At 38.1% G+C, this 17606-nt stretch overlaps 2 protein-coding genes across 4 annotated transcripts in view; one reads left to right on the forward strand and one right to left on the reverse strand.

The window, feature by feature from the left end:
• The window catches only part of arhgef25a (Rho guanine nucleotide exchange factor (GEF) 25a), a 73680-nt gene extending 71377 nt beyond the window's left edge, over positions 1 to 2303 (reverse strand). For 2 of the 3 annotated variants that reach the window (XM_026920780.3, XM_026920779.3), the window contains exon 1: positions 1751 to 2302. In XM_026920780.3, coding sequence (XP_026776581.3) covers positions 1751 to 1846 — 96 coding nt within the window. In that variant the 5' untranslated portion in view covers positions 1847 to 2302. Of the gene's footprint in view, positions 1 to 1750 lie in introns of all 3 variants that reach the window. The other variant, XM_034311860.2, reaches the window with a different exon arrangement.
• Positions 2304 to 6105: 3802 nt separating this feature from the next.
• ankrd33aa (ankyrin repeat domain 33Aa) lies at positions 6106 to 13479 on the forward strand. The gene is made up of 5 exons (XM_026920745.3): positions 6106 to 6292; positions 7938 to 8294; positions 8420 to 8549; positions 8645 to 8785; positions 11845 to 13479. Exons 2-5 carry the CDS (start codon positions 8019 to 8021, stop codon positions 12675 to 12677), a joined length of 1380 nt encoding a protein of 459 aa, XP_026776546.3. The 5' UTR covers positions 6106 to 6292; positions 7938 to 8018; the 3' UTR covers positions 12678 to 13479.
• The last annotated feature ends 4127 nt before the right edge of the window (positions 13480 to 17606 follow it).

Raw genomic sequence — 17606 nt, forward strand, 5'->3', positions numbered from 1 at the left:
TGCAGAATGGTATGGATAAGCGAGGCTGGGGCTGATTTCTTTCTAGCCTAGACTGTAGATTCATGCAGCCTAATCAGGCCAGGTGTTGACACGTCAACAGCATCAATTGAAAAAGTGCATGTGAAATACAATCACGGGTGTAGCTAGCGTGAACAAGATATATTATTTACTCTATCATTATTTTTTTCCCCAAAATGCTTCTGGAGAGGAAATTAAAAGTAGATAGACTGAGCACACATTGTCCAATCGAAATACAAATTTAGTGTTTTTTGGTTTGAACGAAAGGGTTACAACTTTTCTGTTTACCATATTTGGTATTCAAACCAAACACAACATAAGCCCTGTTGAGAATTACATTTTTGATACTTAAAAATATTTCATAATTTAAAAAAATTAGAAATCACAAAGACAGCTGCCTGTCTGTGAACCAAATCATTCTTATTATGTCATCAGTGATACCTCATGATGTAATGCATTGCTCGACCCTAATAGTTTCATTATCGAGCTATTGATAGTTATTAGATTTTAGCCTTCCCGTCTAATATCACGACCGCTGTCACTGCAACATTTATAATTTAAAATCTGTTTCATTGCAAGTGTTGATCTGAGTGCTCATTACAAAGAGATAGTTTTGTCTCTTTTTCTGTTTCTTGCTTTAATTAATTTTTCATTACTCATTACTGCTTTTAATGCAGGAAAAAATAGAAGCATTCAGACAGTCCGATTGCACTGGGATGCAAGCCTGACATCTGCGGTGAGGAGTTGGGCCTGCAATATCTGTTTGGTTGTGGAGCGATGTCTTAATCAGTGCTACTCTGTTTCCTAGGCTTGTAGGACATCCAAAATTCCTCATGAGCACTGAGGAGAGTCCGGCCTCACCATTCGTTATGGTACCCAGCCAGAGCCCAATCTCTCGTCAGCATGCCCACTTCTCCTCTCCAAGCTCGCTCTGTCTCTGAGCTGTATGACAAATGTGTTTTATTTACTCTCCTATTTTTATCCCTCTGAAAACCCCTGATAAATGTCTCTTTATTTCTTTCTCTTAAAATAAGACTGTAATAATCAATATATGTTTCTCCTAGAATTAATGGACTTTGGAACGAATAAAACAAGATTATCCTGATGGACATTTGATAATTCCATCTACTCCTTGGTTAATTCCCTGTTTTTCTAAAGGACAAGAGGAGGACATGCTGCATATTTTTGTTTTGTTTCCAGACTCTGTCTCCTTATCTTCTTAAGTTACTCCATGCATAACCACACACACAAAATCTCATCTCATCTCTGGAATGTGTTTGTAATTACAAATAGATACTGTGCAAAGAGGTCATGCCAAGTAGGCTAGTGATATCATTAGTAATCTTTTCATGAGGGACTGTTAGTGAAAAGAGAGATGGCTCACAGTTTATCTGTGTGGAAGGAAAATCAGGAAGTGAAAATTATTTTCAACAACAACAGCAAGTCACTTGTTCTCTCCGATATATCAGTAATTTTGTTTTGGCTTAATAAGTAAAAAGGGTATATATATATATATATATATATATATATATATATATATATATATATATATATATATATATATATATATACATTTAAAAAGTTGAATCTAGTCATTCTAACAAATGCACTGACATTTCTATTAGCAAGCACCTGACCTCCATCATTTCAGAGTGCTTGTCACTTGCTGTTTATGATGAAGTAAAAAACAAACAATAAATAAAAAAATACCATGAAGGCCTCATTCACTCACCCAGTGTTGGCTGGGCATGGCCAGTGAGCTCAGCATGTCTGCCATGGCACCTAAAATATGATCAGTGCGCCCCTGGTTCTTCTGAAGAGGTTTCATTTTTGCAGCAGTTCTCCCGGGTCTATTTCTATCTTCCTCCGGTCTTCCAGTATCCCTCTTTCCTTCCTCCGGCACACTACGGCACAGCTTTGAGCTGCAGGCCAACTCCTATTTGCCTGGCCCACTGCAACTCTCCTGCACATAAATAATTGATTGTGGAGGAGCTGAAGGTGCTTTTGTCTGGGATGACACGTGCCTTCTTTATTCCAGCACTCTTCTCTGGCTGCTGCGTCTTGGAGAGATGTACAGCGCAATTCACTCAGGCCTCGTCCCGAATCTTTGTCGTCCCTCACTGTAAGGTCACTTCACAAAGCACCATGGCATGGGTTTAAATTCATTTCTTTCAATTCTTTATCCTTTACAGTGTCCCATTCCGTTCTCCTCATGCTCTTTGGCTTTTTAGTACCTTCCTTCCAAAGTGAGGACTGACTTTCTAAAGTCTGGAGTCTCTGAAGTCTCAGTTTCTCTAGCCTGTTATTGGCTGCGTGCATCTACCACCCCTTCAGAAGTCCACTCCTCCCTCTCCCCCATACATCGTTTGCTCCCTAGTGTTCTCTCTTGCACAAGATGTTGATTCTGAGAGTAGGTTTTTGTTTCTCCTCCTCTTCTTGGTTTCTTCCTGCCATCCACAGATCAGGTCTTCTCTTGTTATCACTGTCCTAAACCCATTTAGCGGCACATGGTTTGTGTAAACACCAAATAAGGCAGCTGGAGTCAACACTAGGGAACAGGGAACCACAGACAAACCTGTAACGAGTTATCCACAGTGTTGGATCTCCTTGGATTAAACTCACATAAAAACAGGAATCAGTGAACTTTTGCCACTGAATAGCACTCTCTAGCCATAAGCTGAAACAACAAGTGTGATAAGTGAATGGATATATGTGTATATGTGTGTGCCACTGTGTTCCAGTATCCATCATCCTTATCTGTTATCAGGACTCAAATAAGTAGACTATGAATTTTGTTTAACCTGCTTCACCTTTTCCCGTACAGAGCAGACATACACATTCCACTGTCTGCAGCTTGTTCCTTCCACATCTGGCCCAGAGTCAGAATAACACCAAAGATTTACAAATGTTAGTGTGATTGCTCACTTTCAGCTGCCAAAACCGCACACGAGATCAAATTTAACTTTTCCTACACATAAATACTCCTAAGATAATGCCCAACTGTGGGCTTTCAGAAACACTTAGTTAAACTGTATGATTGCGAGGTGGAGACGAACAAATAAAAAAAAAAAAAAAAAAGAGTTTAAAACATTCTGCTCCAGCCACTCCAAGCTGGAGCGGAGATGTGTTAAAATGGCTCATGGAAACACTGCCAAGAGTCTAATAATAGTTTAGCACATGGTTTTGTTTAGAACTGGCACTTTGTCTAAACTTAGAGCTCATCGGCCCTTCTTGTTCATCCCCCAGCTCAGCCTGGGATCAAACGCCAGTCTTTGAGAGGGCAGAGAGCAAACAGAGTCAAAACCATCATGATAAGCCGCCGTTTTTCACTCACAACCCTGTTGTAAAAAAAATCATCCCAGATTTCTGTTCATTTTCAGTGGTTTTGTAATGGGTTGTAATGGTATTTTGTGTTTTCCATGTGGGTTGATAATGTCCTCATGGGGAAAAACAGTTTAGCAGATCTGTGATTGATTTTTGACATGTTTGATTGCTTTTAAATGAGATTCAGTGGTGTCTTACAACCATCTGCTAGTCTCTGATGGAGTCCATGTGGTAAGATGTGGTTTAATGGTGATTCGGTGGACTTAATGGACTTTTGTGACATCTAAATTTCAAGAAGACAAAAACACTGATCTGGTTGTCTGACAAATATTTCATTATTATACAACAATTAAGTTAATTACAAGCTGAACATGCTGTAAATCTGGATCTGAAAGTTGGATTTTGTTCATTTTTTAAAAGGTTTCAAGGCTCAGCAGCTAGTCGATTACAGGTTAGTAGTTCTCCTCATGTTGACTGACTCCATCTTGTAGGTTTGTCCTTGGTATCAGGAAGATCTCTCTCCACGGGGGCCACTTAGGTGCTTGTTTAGTCCGTTGTAATCCTGAGACTTGGACTACTGGAAACTGGTTCCTGTAGCTGTCAGTATCAAATTGAAAACACTGATGCTTGCCTATAATGCCAAAAACAGACCAACTCACACATACATGTAGGCACTTATCAAATACCACTCTGCACCACATTCCCTTTAAGCTTCTAGCATGGCTCTACTTGAACCTCCATCCCTCAAGATACAAGGAAGAGCACTCTACTGGCACCCAGATGGTGGAATGACCTTCCCCAGGCTGTCCGGACAGTTGAGTCTGTCTTTAAACGAAGACTGAAGACCCATCTGTTCACCAAGCACTAATTAAAAAATCCTCGACTTGTACTTTTTTGTTGCGGTACCACTTATAGGGTTGTATGACTTGTGACTTATGACAGCATTCAGGGTTTTATGACTTATGACTTATGACAGTATTCTTAGATCATGAATTTTTTGTACTAGCACGAGGATCTGTTTTTGATGGAGACACAAAGCACTTCTGTAAGACTCTCTGGATAAGGGCACCAAATCATATAAATATAAATGTTCAGCATAACCTATTACACAATGCAATGAGATTCTTTTGAAATTAGGTCAACAGAGGAACTCATTTTCAGTTTCTCGTTACCTTTGTGTTGACTCCCTCTTCTGGCACAATGAGGAAAGACACTAATTCAGAGCACATTAGAGTCAAGACGTGATAACTGACAATACAGTTACTACAGTACAGTAATGACAAAACTATAACCAATAAAACATAAAGCACACAGTTTGTATCAATATAGTATTAGCAGTACTCTTCCTTCTTTAGGAATGTAACCACTTGCAAAAAAAACTTCATGCAGGTTACATAAATGTAATTTTTCTCTGAACTTGTGAGTTGCAGTCTTAAACAGCCTCTCTATTAAATGCCAGGTCAGCCAAACTTCCTCTCTCTCCCTGTCATTTCCTGCTTCAGGTCAGCCATGGGAGAAAAGGGCAGGGACGTCTTGCTCTCTTCCTGCTCAGCTCAGCGCCGTCCTCTTGTTTTCTCCCAAGTTTTGGTGACCCTGGCTGAGAAAGCACACACTCCCTATACACATTTCCTATCATCCATCATCACGTCTGTTGATCAAGCTGTACCTCCTCAAGCTGAAAACTGAGTGGAAATACAGTACATTAGAACTACACTGGGTACACAACATACCTAATAAGTGAAAAATTTCTAGGCAAATATTTATTTAATATTTCTGATCACGAGATTATTAAAAACAATTATAAGCTGCTTCAGCCAATTTTATAATGATCTCATAATAAGATGTAGTAGATAAATTCACCAAATTTGAAGATGTTTTCATGTCCTTTTTCCCTAAATTTATTCTTTTATTCTTCTAAGTAATTAAAAAAAAAAATAGAGAACAAATGAGAAGATTATAATTATTATAATTGTAGTTTTAGACTAAGTAAATATGTGATCAGTTACAATTAAAGCTACATTTTAAGAAATATCCATCATGATAAGTGATGAGTCTATCATAGTGTCTGTTACTCAGCTGTTCATGTTCATTGAAAAAAAATGTACAAAAGTATGTCACTGTGAAAGCAGTAGGGGGCAGTAGGATCAGTATGAGTAATGCGTCTCTACACACACTCTTAGTCTGATTATCATATTTCATAGTTTATTTAATTGGAAAAATAACAATTGTCTGACAATTGTCTAACAAATAACAACAATATATATATAAATATAGTATATAAGTCTTAAGTCTGTGTGCGTCTGTGATTGTTCCTGTGTGTGAGTGTGTGTGTGTGTTTGAGTGAGTGAGTGACTACAGAAATAATTTGTTTATATCAGCAGAAAGCATATTTCCATGGAGACCCCATGGTAATACACTCTCTTTACCATCTCTTCTCACTGGGATTGACAGGAGTGAAATAATCTGAGACAGATTCTTGGTCAACCAAGCCATTACACTCAACTTTTCTTAAACTCTGTGCTACTCTGGAAAGAAATGAAGCGGTAAAGGCAGTGAAAGATGGAGAAAATAAGAAGACTAAGGCCAAAGAAGATGGAAAAACCAAAGGGCTCTCAACTCCACTTTAACTGCAGAGAAAAAAAAAAGCCTGTTGCTGTTTCTGACAACTAATCCCCAAATCTCTTATAATCAGGATGAGCAGGAACATGTTGCCTGACTTAAGACAGCATCTATGTAAAGGTTTGGGAAGGTGCTTCAGCTAAGTGACCTGGCTGACTCAGAACAGTAGTAGGAATTGGAAACAAACAGGACCAAAGCCTATCTCTGTGGGTGAGACGCCAGTAAATAGCAAGAGTCTGCATCATTTTATCAGGAGGACAAGCAAGGCAGCACAGGAGAGAAGTGTGACTGCAGCAGAGACACCTGCACTTTCTACTGAGTACATAGTATGGTAAGGCAACAAGGGACAGGCTTTCTTTTTGTCAGGTAAAGAAGGGGAGCAAAGAGAGAGAATATGTGTTAGTTTAAAGCAGGGGTTCACTAAATGGGGTTTGTGATTTTTTTTTTTTTTTAGCTACAGTGGTGGAAATCATAACCCACAATTATCAAACTTATTATACTTATTATTGAATTCTTGTAGCTGTTAGCCTGGTCCACTGAATTGAAAGAGTTTAATCCAAAGCTCAATAATTCAAAAATAAATCAATAGCTCAATAATTCTCTAAATAATAGCAACTTGGACCATAACTTGTTCTGTCAGTGGAAGGTTCAGGAATAGAAAGCTGTACAGATCTAATAAATTAACAAAATATTCCTGTACACATTCAAATACTGTTAATGAAATACAATAAATCTGTACTGAGGATTCAAACAACTGAATTAAATCAGCTATAAATCATTCATGGTAGGTGAGACTTTTCCAACATTTTTCCAGACGTTATTGAGTTTTAGCATTTTGCATTTTAAGCACAGCCTGAGGAAAGGCCTGCTTAATGTTTGGTAGAGCTGTGTTGTGTTTGTGCTGCCAGTTGAACAAATCTGTTGCTGGAACTAAACTGAGGCAGATTTGGTTCTGCAAGAACAGACTGTTTATGGAAATGAAACACAATGTTTTGCCATCTTCACTCCCTGCATGCCCCATCACAACACCTCTCTCCATCACCCTGCAACAGTTACAATATGTTATCACCAGCAGGAGTTAAATATAGCCAGTCATTGAAACCTAATGGCCATGTTCTCCTGTAAGACCAAATGCTGAATTGGCAAAGCTGCTTTGCAACCCTCTTGCAATATAACTTGCACTGACAAGAAACACATTAACTCAGTCCAGATAAAGGACTTATTGTGTGTTGTGAGCAAACAACACTTTCTGAACCATTGTCCCAGGAGATACAGGGTTTAAAATGTCATTAGACTTCAGCTGTTTGATGTCAAAGAATGCAGTTATAGTAAAAGGCCATTTCATCAATTCTCATTCTTCAGAATTGAACAGCATTCAGCTCCTTGTGCATGAAACTGATGTCAAAGCTCAGTCTTAACTAGCAGTTTAATGTTATTAGGTTAAATATTTATTTAATAGATAGTACTACTACTACTAACAATAATAATAATAATAATAATAATAATAAATGATAAAATAATGTTGAAAGATCACTGTATTGTGTGTGAAAATGATTTCTTAGGTGCTACAGAGTGCTACAGTCACTGTGATGCTCAGTTAAATGTGCCTGGTATTTTTAAAAAATTCATCCATGAAAATCATTACATGTTCTAAGAAAGATTGTGCTAGTTAGTTTATAGTTTGACTGGGTTCACATCTGTTACAGCAGCAGATTACAACCTGTCAGTCACAGCTCCAATCACCTCATGTGCCATGGTCAGCCTTTTCATCCGCTTTTAGTCCATGTCCATAACTCTCTGAACCTTGGTGCTTTCTGACAGCAAGGGTATGCTGAGTTTAAAAATAAAAAAGCTTCACTCAGATTCATACCTACCATTACTGTATGTTGTAAACTACTGTATACTGGCAAGATGTGATCAATGTAGAATCTGTGATCAATGTAGAATCACTGGCAATTCCTACATCATCATTGCAGGAATCTGGGCTGGCTGCAGCTGGGATACAAACAGGAATGGAGCTCCTGCTCTGTGTGTGATCCATCATTCGCGGGACCCAGATGGCTAAAGTTAAAGTCACCGTGCATGAGGATCCAGATCTGGGCTTTGGTCCAGATGAGGATGACTCTGAGTCTGATTCTTGGGATGACTCAGACTCTGGGAGCATGCTCTCAGATGATTCTGTCATCCCTGACTATGAATTGGAGGACAATATGGAGGGCACGGTCAACACTCTGTATCAGGCATGTGCTAAGAACCAGCCCTTGTCCCTGTGCAAAGTGCTGGAGCAGGGCGTGACTCAGGAAGAAGTCATGGAGCTGGACATCAATGGCAGGGTAGGAGTTCAGCTGCCTTTTTAAAATTAATCTAATGACAGAAAATGTCTGAGAATGCATAACACAGTCATAAGACTTGAAAGATGAGAATAGTGATTTGGGGGTTTTGTCCTACTTTTTGACAGAACGGCCTTATGCTGGCAGTTTCCAAAGGCTTCGTAGATATTGTGTATGGCCTGAATGAGTGTCCATTTTTGGATATTAATCATCAAGATAATGATGGAAACACAGCACTCATGATTGCAGCACAAGCTGGTAAGCACTCTTTTAAATGGTTTCACCTTAATAAATAAATAACTCATTTAAAACAATAAAAAAAACTAATACCCTCATCATGCTTTACACTGCAGGTTTTGCGACCATCCTAACCTACATTCTGAACTACTACTCTGGTGTGGACATTGAGCTCAGAGACCACAGAGGCTTCACTGCTCTCATTAAAGCAGCCTTGCAGGGCAACAGCGACTGTGTGGCCTCTCTGCTCATGGCTGGTAAAATTGTTTACCCCATTTTCTCCCTATTTAATCATTTCCCATCCCCACCCAGTAGCTAGTTCTCCCTTATCAGAGTAGCTATCAAGCCAAGAATTGAAATTCAATTGCTTTTTATTTGTAAAGCATTTTGCAACAATAGGCATTGTCACAAAGCAGCTTTACAGAACTCCAGGTCTAGATCTAAATCCCTACTGAGCAAGCCAGAGGCAACAGTGTCAAGGAAAAACTCCTTAAGAAACCATATGCAAGAATCCATGAGAGGAACCAGAAACAAAATGAAACTGATCCTCTTCTGGGTGACACTGTGTAGTGAGATTGTGATTATAGTATACAGTCATATAAAGAAAAGGTGAATGGTACAATATGTGATTCATCTGGAGGACTGTTTCTAAAACTTTGGGGGACCTAGCTGACATTCTACTTGACATCCTCCCTAACCACCCCAGTCATACCTTTCCAGTCGGAGACCACAAGGGCCCCCTGCAGAAGTCCCCTGTTTATATTATTGTGCTCATTACCATAATGCTTTTTCATTTCTGTAGTAACAACTCATTTATAGGGACGAGTGTGATGGATGATTTACATAATCTTAGAGACTACACTATAAAACATGATAGCCCCATTAAGCTATGTGAACTTATATCCTCTCTATAACTCCAACTGCCATGACAAGTTTTGATAGTGAACTCAAGTTTCTAAGTTTTCTAAAATTAAACTTGTCATGACTTTGAGTCATGATCTTGACTTGACTTTGAGTTGAAACAAAGATTATCTTCAAGTTGAGTTTACTCACGTTTTTAAGGCAGCAGTTGAACTTTCATTTCTAAGTTTAACCAACTTGAAATGTCTTACAGTGTAATAATAAACAGATTTTTAAAAACGTGTTTGTTGAGAAGACGTTTATTGAACATTTATGGATAGAGTCTCCATTGTCAGCACCTTGTAACAGTCAGTAGGATTTCAGCCACAAATCTTGAGGACAGAGGACTTTGCACTTTGGTAACATCAAGCTGCAAATTTTGTCTTATTAACTTCAAGAGAGAACAAAAGGCTGGCGAGGAAATGACTATTTACAGCTGCTATAGAGCTGCCAACTTATATTGCGGTTTAATGTATCTATAAATGGTTAAAAAGCATGATGTGTCGTTAATTCATAAATTCAAATTGTAATTCATTAATTCAAGTCATTAATTCAAAAATTGTAATCGTGGTATAATAAAACACCTCAGAAGTTTCTGTTATAGGAAAATAACCCACTTCCAGATGGTAATACATCACACCATCCTTTGTGTTTATTTCTTATTTATATATGAAATACAGCATTCTTACAGAGCCCCTGGTGGCTCGGAGGCCCTAAGCAACTGTTTTTATCACTTTTTGTTACAAATGGTCCTATCTCTGAGCTGTATGAAAACACAATAATTTTTTTGGACTGCTGCTAATGCAGCCTCATAGAAACATGCTTGAAGGAGAATGCTGATTTCTCTTTTTTGTATACATGAGCTAATGAACTGTGATTGGCTGTGGGTCAAAATTTGATCTCCTAATGACAGGGTGGACAACTGGACTACTTTTAACACATATGAAATTTATTCTGGAGAAAAAAACAACAACTATACGCCACCTATGAGCAGGTGTATATCTCATACCAATACACCTTTGGTGCAATTAAAGCATTTCATGTTTAGAAAGAATACAATGTATAATTTCCTGAATTGAATGCTGCTTTTATGTGCTGTTGATAAACAGTTGCATCATCTTTCTATCTGCAAAGCTGGAGAAGAACAAGACTTTTTAAAAGCATGGTGCTGGCAGATGATGATACAAACACAGGCAGGTTTAAAAGTCAGATCTAAGGACGTTTCTGATCCCTTTTGCTAATCTAGGAGTCGTCTCAAAGAGGACTGGATTAAGAATGCGTGGACTTATCAGGACTTTAAAGTCCCTCTTCATACCAGCCAGACCTATTTAGAGCTAGTTCAATAAAGGCAGCAGTTCATTTACACTAATCTATTTCTGGCCAGCAGCACAGACAAGAGAGTTGATTTCCAGAGCTAGTTTGGTCCAAAAAGGTTATTTTACATTAATGCCAATGCAGTTAATACTAACAGAAGAATATCCTAATAATAATAACAACCTAAAACAATCACTAATACTTTTTTAAGATCAAATTCTAAAAATTCTAAAAGGCATTTACTTCACTTGTGTAACACTGTTAACTTCATCGTACCAGAAGGTTTGCTTCAAACTTTATGTAACTCTGACAATAAAGTGTAATATAGTACAGTTTAAATACTTACACTAAAATTAGTGTATAAATAGTATCTCAACTTCTGCACAACCTGTTTTAATTTAGATTTAATTTATGTGCTTCAATAAGAGGCCAAAAGGGGGCGCAATGATGTTGTCTTCCTGCTATAGTGTGACTCATTATATGATTCATTACAAAACCAAGATCAAAAGATCAGAAATAACGGATTGCACTTTTACTATGATTTGTCAAGTCCAGTAAGCTTTAGTGTCATTCCTCTCATCACATACAGACATTAAGAATGAAATGTAGTTCAACCGAAATTATGGTGCTACAACATGACATATAACATGAGACATCAGACAAGAGGATAAGTAACACAATCAAAAATCAATGTATTACCATACATACAGACAATAAACTGTACAACTGACTATACAGTAAACTAACTATACAGTAAACCCTAAACACTACAGCAAACCAACATCTACAGCACAGTAGTAATGAAAATGTAAACTCTGTTTATAGACCCTGAGCAGCAGTATGAACATGTAAAGTGCCTTGTGCGAGGAGTGTTAAATGTTATTTCTGTTATTTGTAAAGTGACTGCTAATACAGATTAATCATGTTACTATAATTATTGTGAAATAAAATAAGTTCAGTTTGCTATGTGATAAGACATACACAGAAATTCAGAATAGAATCCCCAGAATTTGAGAGTGAGAACCACTGTAAAATAAAACATGAGTTTTCCCAGAACTTGTGACCCTGTCTAACTTTGCTTTCCTGTCTCTCTGTATTTCAGGTGCAGACATAAATTCAGTAGATGCCACACGGAGGAAAGATGTAACAGAATGGGCACTAAAAACAGGACACTTTGAAACTTTTACAAGGCTGAGACAACTGTCCAGCCGGCCCCGTGCAGAGCAATTTTGTGAAAGCTATGTCCCGGAGTGGCCAGATCTTAAAGAGCTGGTGAGAAAAGCCACAACCACAAAAAGTGCAGGGCAGAAGGTCGCCCATCGTTTGAAGTCCACGTTCACTTTCAGTTTTCCGCAGGATCCTCAGGACAACGGCGTCCTGGATCACATGGTGCGCATCACCACGAGCATCCACAGTCCCCTAGTGGTCACAGGCTGCCGTCCATTCTGTCCCACGAGTCCACCGGAGATCGGCAAGAGGCGTTTAGCCATGCCTGGACTGATGCAGCAAACCCCAGACCAGAAGCCCAAGAGCCCCATGATACAAAACAGCAATGGCTCCATCTTCTCATCCTCCTCCACCATCACCTCCGGATCATCTGTGTCTCTGGCCTCATGCTTCTCAGACACAGAGCATAAGGGCAGCATGTTCTCCATGGCCACCAGCAGCATACGCAGGCTGGTCCCACGCAGCATAGCACGCCACAACAGCATCTTCCCCACCAGCTGCATCCCTCATATCAAAGTGACCAAGTCAGCTGACCCGACCCCCAAGAAGGAGAAGAAAAGGAAGATGTCAAAAGGTTACCTGGAGCCACCAGTTTGGAAGTACAAGGAGGCAAAAATGGAGAAGAAAAAAGAGAAGAAGCGGCTAGAGAAGGAGAAGGCTCTTAAAATGAAGATGGAAAAAGCTGCCAAGAAAAAGTCAAAAAAATGATAAAGAACTTCCACATACACATATCTAGAGTTTTAGTTCCCATAATATGTGAAGCTAAAAACCTAATGGGACAGACAGTGGCTCTGTGAAATGTAATTTTTTTGTCGTTATTTTTTTTATTGCTGTGAAGCAAGGCTGCCAGATGTCTGCATAAGATTATTCTCAAAATAGCCATGAGAAAGAAACCTTTATTACATTAACAATGGCAGCTCAGAGATACAGGTTTATTGTGACTGTTATTTCAGATTATGAGTAAATCATTTTCCAATGTAGTCCTATTTATTTTAAATTTTATTATTTCAAATGTTTCAAATGCAATGATAACATTACAGTTAGCGTTTCTCCTTTTTGCACGTGGAGCATTTTTGTTGACTTTACTGTTCAGGAATATATAATGTATGGTCTTGAGTATATATAACAATATTTTGGAGACAGATGCCTGGCAGAGCTTCTTCAATTTATCGTCCTTCCCATGGCTATCTGTAAGACTCCCTCGATAAGAAGATTTATAAACTAGGAATCATTTAGAAAACTACAGACACTCTCTGCTGTATAGCTATCTTACTGTGTGTCTCAGGGATAATTGTATTTTTATTTGCTGCAGTATTGTTGCAGAGCATGTTGCTCATTCAGCATCTCTATGCAAATGTTTCTATGCATTTGCATTACTATGCATTTGCAAACAATTGTATTAAGCCAAAATGTACTGCATTTTCTTACAGCATTTCAACAAAGTTTGAGCCATTTTGCGACATGTATGTATTCCATTTTGTTTTCACAAACAGTATTTGCAAAGACTATACTTGAATATTCAAAAGTATGTTCCAACAAAATAAAAAAAACACATAAAAACAGCCCTCAAAGCCTCTGGCAACACAGTTTCAAATATTTTTTAAAAAATCTTTGTGATGCTAGAGATCTGTCATTAAAATGCATTTACCAATGGTAAATGGATTGAAGAAATATATATCACTCACTATGATTTAATTATAACTAAAAGCTACCAAAAGTCATACAAAGGAAAAACTCATAACTCTCATAAGCTACTGCATTTATTTGCATGGTTTGGCTCCACTTGTCCCCTTATAGGGAAGCGTCACTACAAATTAAGCTTTTTAAGTTCTTCCTACTGATCACCTTTATCCTGTGAAGAAATATTGCTTTCCTGATGGGCGTGGTCTCTTCCAGGATGACCCCGCCCCCATCCACAGGATTCGAGGGCTCGCTGAATAGTTTCTTGAGTAGGGAAATGATTTGAACACCTATAGGAGATTTTTTTCTTTGCTCTCTGCCTCCATCAAAACACCAATTGAAGAAATATATTTCAGAAATATTGTGTTCATTTCTCCAGTACAGTTCCAGAGACTTGAAGCTGCTCTGGAGGCTCATGGTGGCCAAACACTAGGTGTTTAAGACAGTTTTGGGTGCTTCCTTTCCTTTAATTTGGCACCTGTCTGTATTTTTTAGGTACACTGTGAGTGCTGATAAAGTGTCATGGAAACACAGAGTTTCCATGATGCTATTGTTTTGTTTGCATTGTTCTGAGTTATGAATATTGTGTGGTGTGTTGGTGTATTTTTATACTTTTCTAGCAGCAAGGTGGTCAAGGAAAGCAGGAAAATAAGGTAAGATCTCTACACTCCACTGCTTCTTCCCTTTCTCAGCTAGTTTAAAAAGCTACACTGGTCAGCAGAGTATGTTACTGCAACATGCAGAAGCAGCTCGGGTTTAATAGAAAAGGTTTAAAGTTCCCTATACTGTCCTTCTATTTAAATGAATACTACTATCATTTGATTTAAGCTGGGATTTACCGGCGAATCTCTGCAAGTTTAATTATGTATATATACTTTGTATATGTATATATAATGTTGAGCGTTTTTGTCATGCAAACTTTGTCTTGACTTTTTAATGTGCTCATGTGCGCAAGTAAGCAGTATTATAAAACATTTTATTGATTGGGCAATAATACTGCTTTTTACAGTCATGGTTATGGTTACAGTCACAGCCACTCTGCTAATGCTTACAATGAGGCTAAGAGAGCAGGAAAGAAGTCACATTAATTTCTGTGGGGCAAAGCTGAGTAAACAGATGGCTAATTCTGATTGGTATCTTGGTAGACCAGACGTCACCGACTATATACCCCTGTACAGCTCAGATCCAACAAAAGAAAAAGGCACAAAAATAAATTGAGAAATCTCTTGACAAAAAAAAATAATGTTCTTTATTTTGCAGTTGGTGATAAATTCACCACAGAAGCTCTATCTAATAGCAAGAAAGAAGCTAAAATAAGTTCACATCTTCATAAGTTCACATGAAGCTCTTGAAATTAGTCATTGTACCAAGCTTATGTAACACAAATCTGTTAAATCAAATACAAAATATTGTTCAGGAAACCTAAAAAAAACAATGGTTAAGGATTTTTCCCATGCTAAAGGTGTCTAAATGGAACCCTCTTTGGTACTCCTTCTATTGTAGAGTTCTGTTTAAAACCTTTAAGGGTGGCAGAGGAACAAAACAAAGAATCCTAATGGTTCTAAGGTTCTAGGTTTTGTGCTAGAGACTAGAATGTAGGGTTCAATTCCCAGGATTTGCAGACTGCCCCTCAACCTACAACAACTCAGATGTACACTTAGAATGGATTAATTGCATTTGCTAATTCTAAAAAAAAAAAAACAGACTTTTTTTCCCCATTTACTCCCCAATCTGATCTTGCCAATTGGCATCTACCACCCAGGGAGGGCAAAGGCTAATACATGCTTCCTCTGAGACAGGTGAAGCCAGCCACCTCATTTTTTTCAAATTACTGCTCATGCAGCATCACATGGCAGCGCAACATTCTTGGAGGAAAGCGCTATCTGCACGCTTCCACATACATGAGCTCACATACATCCACAATTGGTTAATATCTATGTGTTTGTGGAGTGGTAGCTCAGTGGTTAAGACACTAGCTTACTGTGCTAAAGGTCATGAGTTCAAATCCTGCTAGGCTCTTGAGTAAGGGCCCATAATCCTCAACTGCTCAGTTATATTTATAAAAAAAAAAAACAAAAAAAAACAAAGAGTAATAAATGTAAGTTGTTCTGGATAATGGTGTTTGCATAAATGTATAATTTTCCCCATTGTTCTATATACTCTATATGAAACAGTGGTAGCACAGTGATTAAAATGATGGACTTCCAAGCAGAAGGTTGTGAGTTCAAATCCCAGTACTCGAGCAAGGCCCTCAACTCTCAGCTGCTCAGTTGTATAAAATGAGATAAATGCAAGTCGTTCTAGATAAGGATGTCTAAATGTAAATAACTGACAGGGGACAGAGTATGCCATACTCAGAGAGCACAGTCAGTATGCACTCTAGGCACCTGGTTGTGGATTCAAACTCATAATCTCCTGACAATGGGGTAAATGGTGTTCTGTTGTGCCACATGAGAACTCTTATTATTATTGCACACCCACCATTTGGTCAGTGCTAAAAAGTGAACTAGCCCATTTAAGCATCTTAACTTCCTTGGGTGAAAGAGGAACATACAGAAATTTGCAGTCAAACACATGTGGGAGAAAACACCTGCAAGATCAGTGAGATCCATATGGAAACTTACTCAAGCAGCCATCTGGTTTATATTAAGCATTTGCAACTATTAGACTGAATGCATTTTCTTCACGGGTCCACATATTAAACAATTATGATTATTTAATCAATATTGACATATTGATTGTGTTGTCCTCTAGGCTGATTATATGAAGATTAGATTACCTTCCTACTGGACGTCCCCATTAAATGGACAGTCATCCTTAGTTTATTAATGCGTGCTTCCAAGAAGTGCACAGTTGTTTATCCTCAGCTCTAGTGGGTGCACTGAGTCAGTCATTTTGGTAACTCATACTGTTACTACAGATTTGTGCAGTATTGTGATATCGATATGTATCAATATGTATTGAGTAAATGTACAGTTGTTTTTCTGTTGTTTATCCCTGAAGTCATCCCTGTTTTTCTGTTGTTTATCCCTGAAGTATTGTGTCCAGTTTATCCAGTTGTCCATATTAGATGTAAATTCTAGACAAAAGGAATATCTAACTAGGTATTAGTAGGGAAAATATCTCATTACTACAAATATCTTTAAATTAGCTCATTATTTTTAGTACCTATAATACTTTTGCTAGCTTCAAAATCAGAAGTCTGTGACATCAGCTGCCTTTTTAAAGAATAAAAGAACAGACCAGACGTTCATCCTCAAGGCAAAATAAAAAAATATAAATAAATATTTTAAAAAATTTTAAAAAGGAAGGCATTTTGTGCTGATCACAAGGAAAATAAGATAGTGTGTGCTAGGGACTGCACACATTCATGGGAACCACAAAGAAAATAAAAATCTGAATCAAATAATATTTTTTCCTCTTGTTGTCCCACTGATGTGAGCAGTTCCAGCTGGTCTTGCCACACACCAGCCAAGTGTGCAGATTACAAGCTCTGGGAAAGGAGCAGAGTCCTACTGGGAAAATTCTGCTTTAAAATGCCTCAAACTAAATTGAGCAAACACCGTGTGCAACATATTGAACTATTTCTGAACTGTTTTACAAGGTGAGACTACACTGTAATTTTAATTGTTGTTTTTTTTCTTCTCCAGAAACTCTGAATAATGTGTCTTCTTTCACAACACCAATTTCCTTTACTTAAGCATAAGTCATGCATCATCTTTGGCTTACCCACATCCTCATGCTCCTGTCTGAGTATTTTTCCCCAGAGACATTGAGATGTTAGCCTGGCTCCCTCACACCATTCCAGCTCTGTCTCCATGTCTTTTTCTACGTTAGACTTTTGTCTAAATGTCTAAACAACAAATGTGGCAAGTTATTCTGACATAAGGAGTGTTATGAAAACCATAAAAGGTTTCTCTGAGAAAAACTTATAAAACTTGAGATTGTATATAATGA

The sequence above is a fragment of the Pangasianodon hypophthalmus genome, chromosome 16 (genome assembly GCF_027358585.1).
Source record: "Pangasianodon hypophthalmus isolate fPanHyp1 chromosome 16, fPanHyp1.pri, whole genome shotgun sequence".
NCBI classification, from domain to species: Eukaryota; Metazoa; Chordata; class Actinopteri; order Siluriformes; family Pangasiidae; genus Pangasianodon; species Pangasianodon hypophthalmus.

Bases quoted from the DNA above. Each gene is read 5' to 3' on its own strand.
- ankrd33aa (XM_026920745.3), top strand. From the start codon at position 8,019: ATGGCTAAAGTTAAAGTCACCGTGCATGAGGATCCAGATCTGGGCTTT. The intron at 8,295-8,419 runs GTAGGAGTTCAG...ACTTTTTGACAG, and splicing joins AGCTGGACATCAATGGCAGG to AACGGCCTTATGCTGGCAGT. The intron at 8,550-8,644 runs GTAAGCACTCTT...TTTACACTGCAG, and splicing joins CATGATTGCAGCACAAGCTG to GTTTTGCGACCATCCTAACC.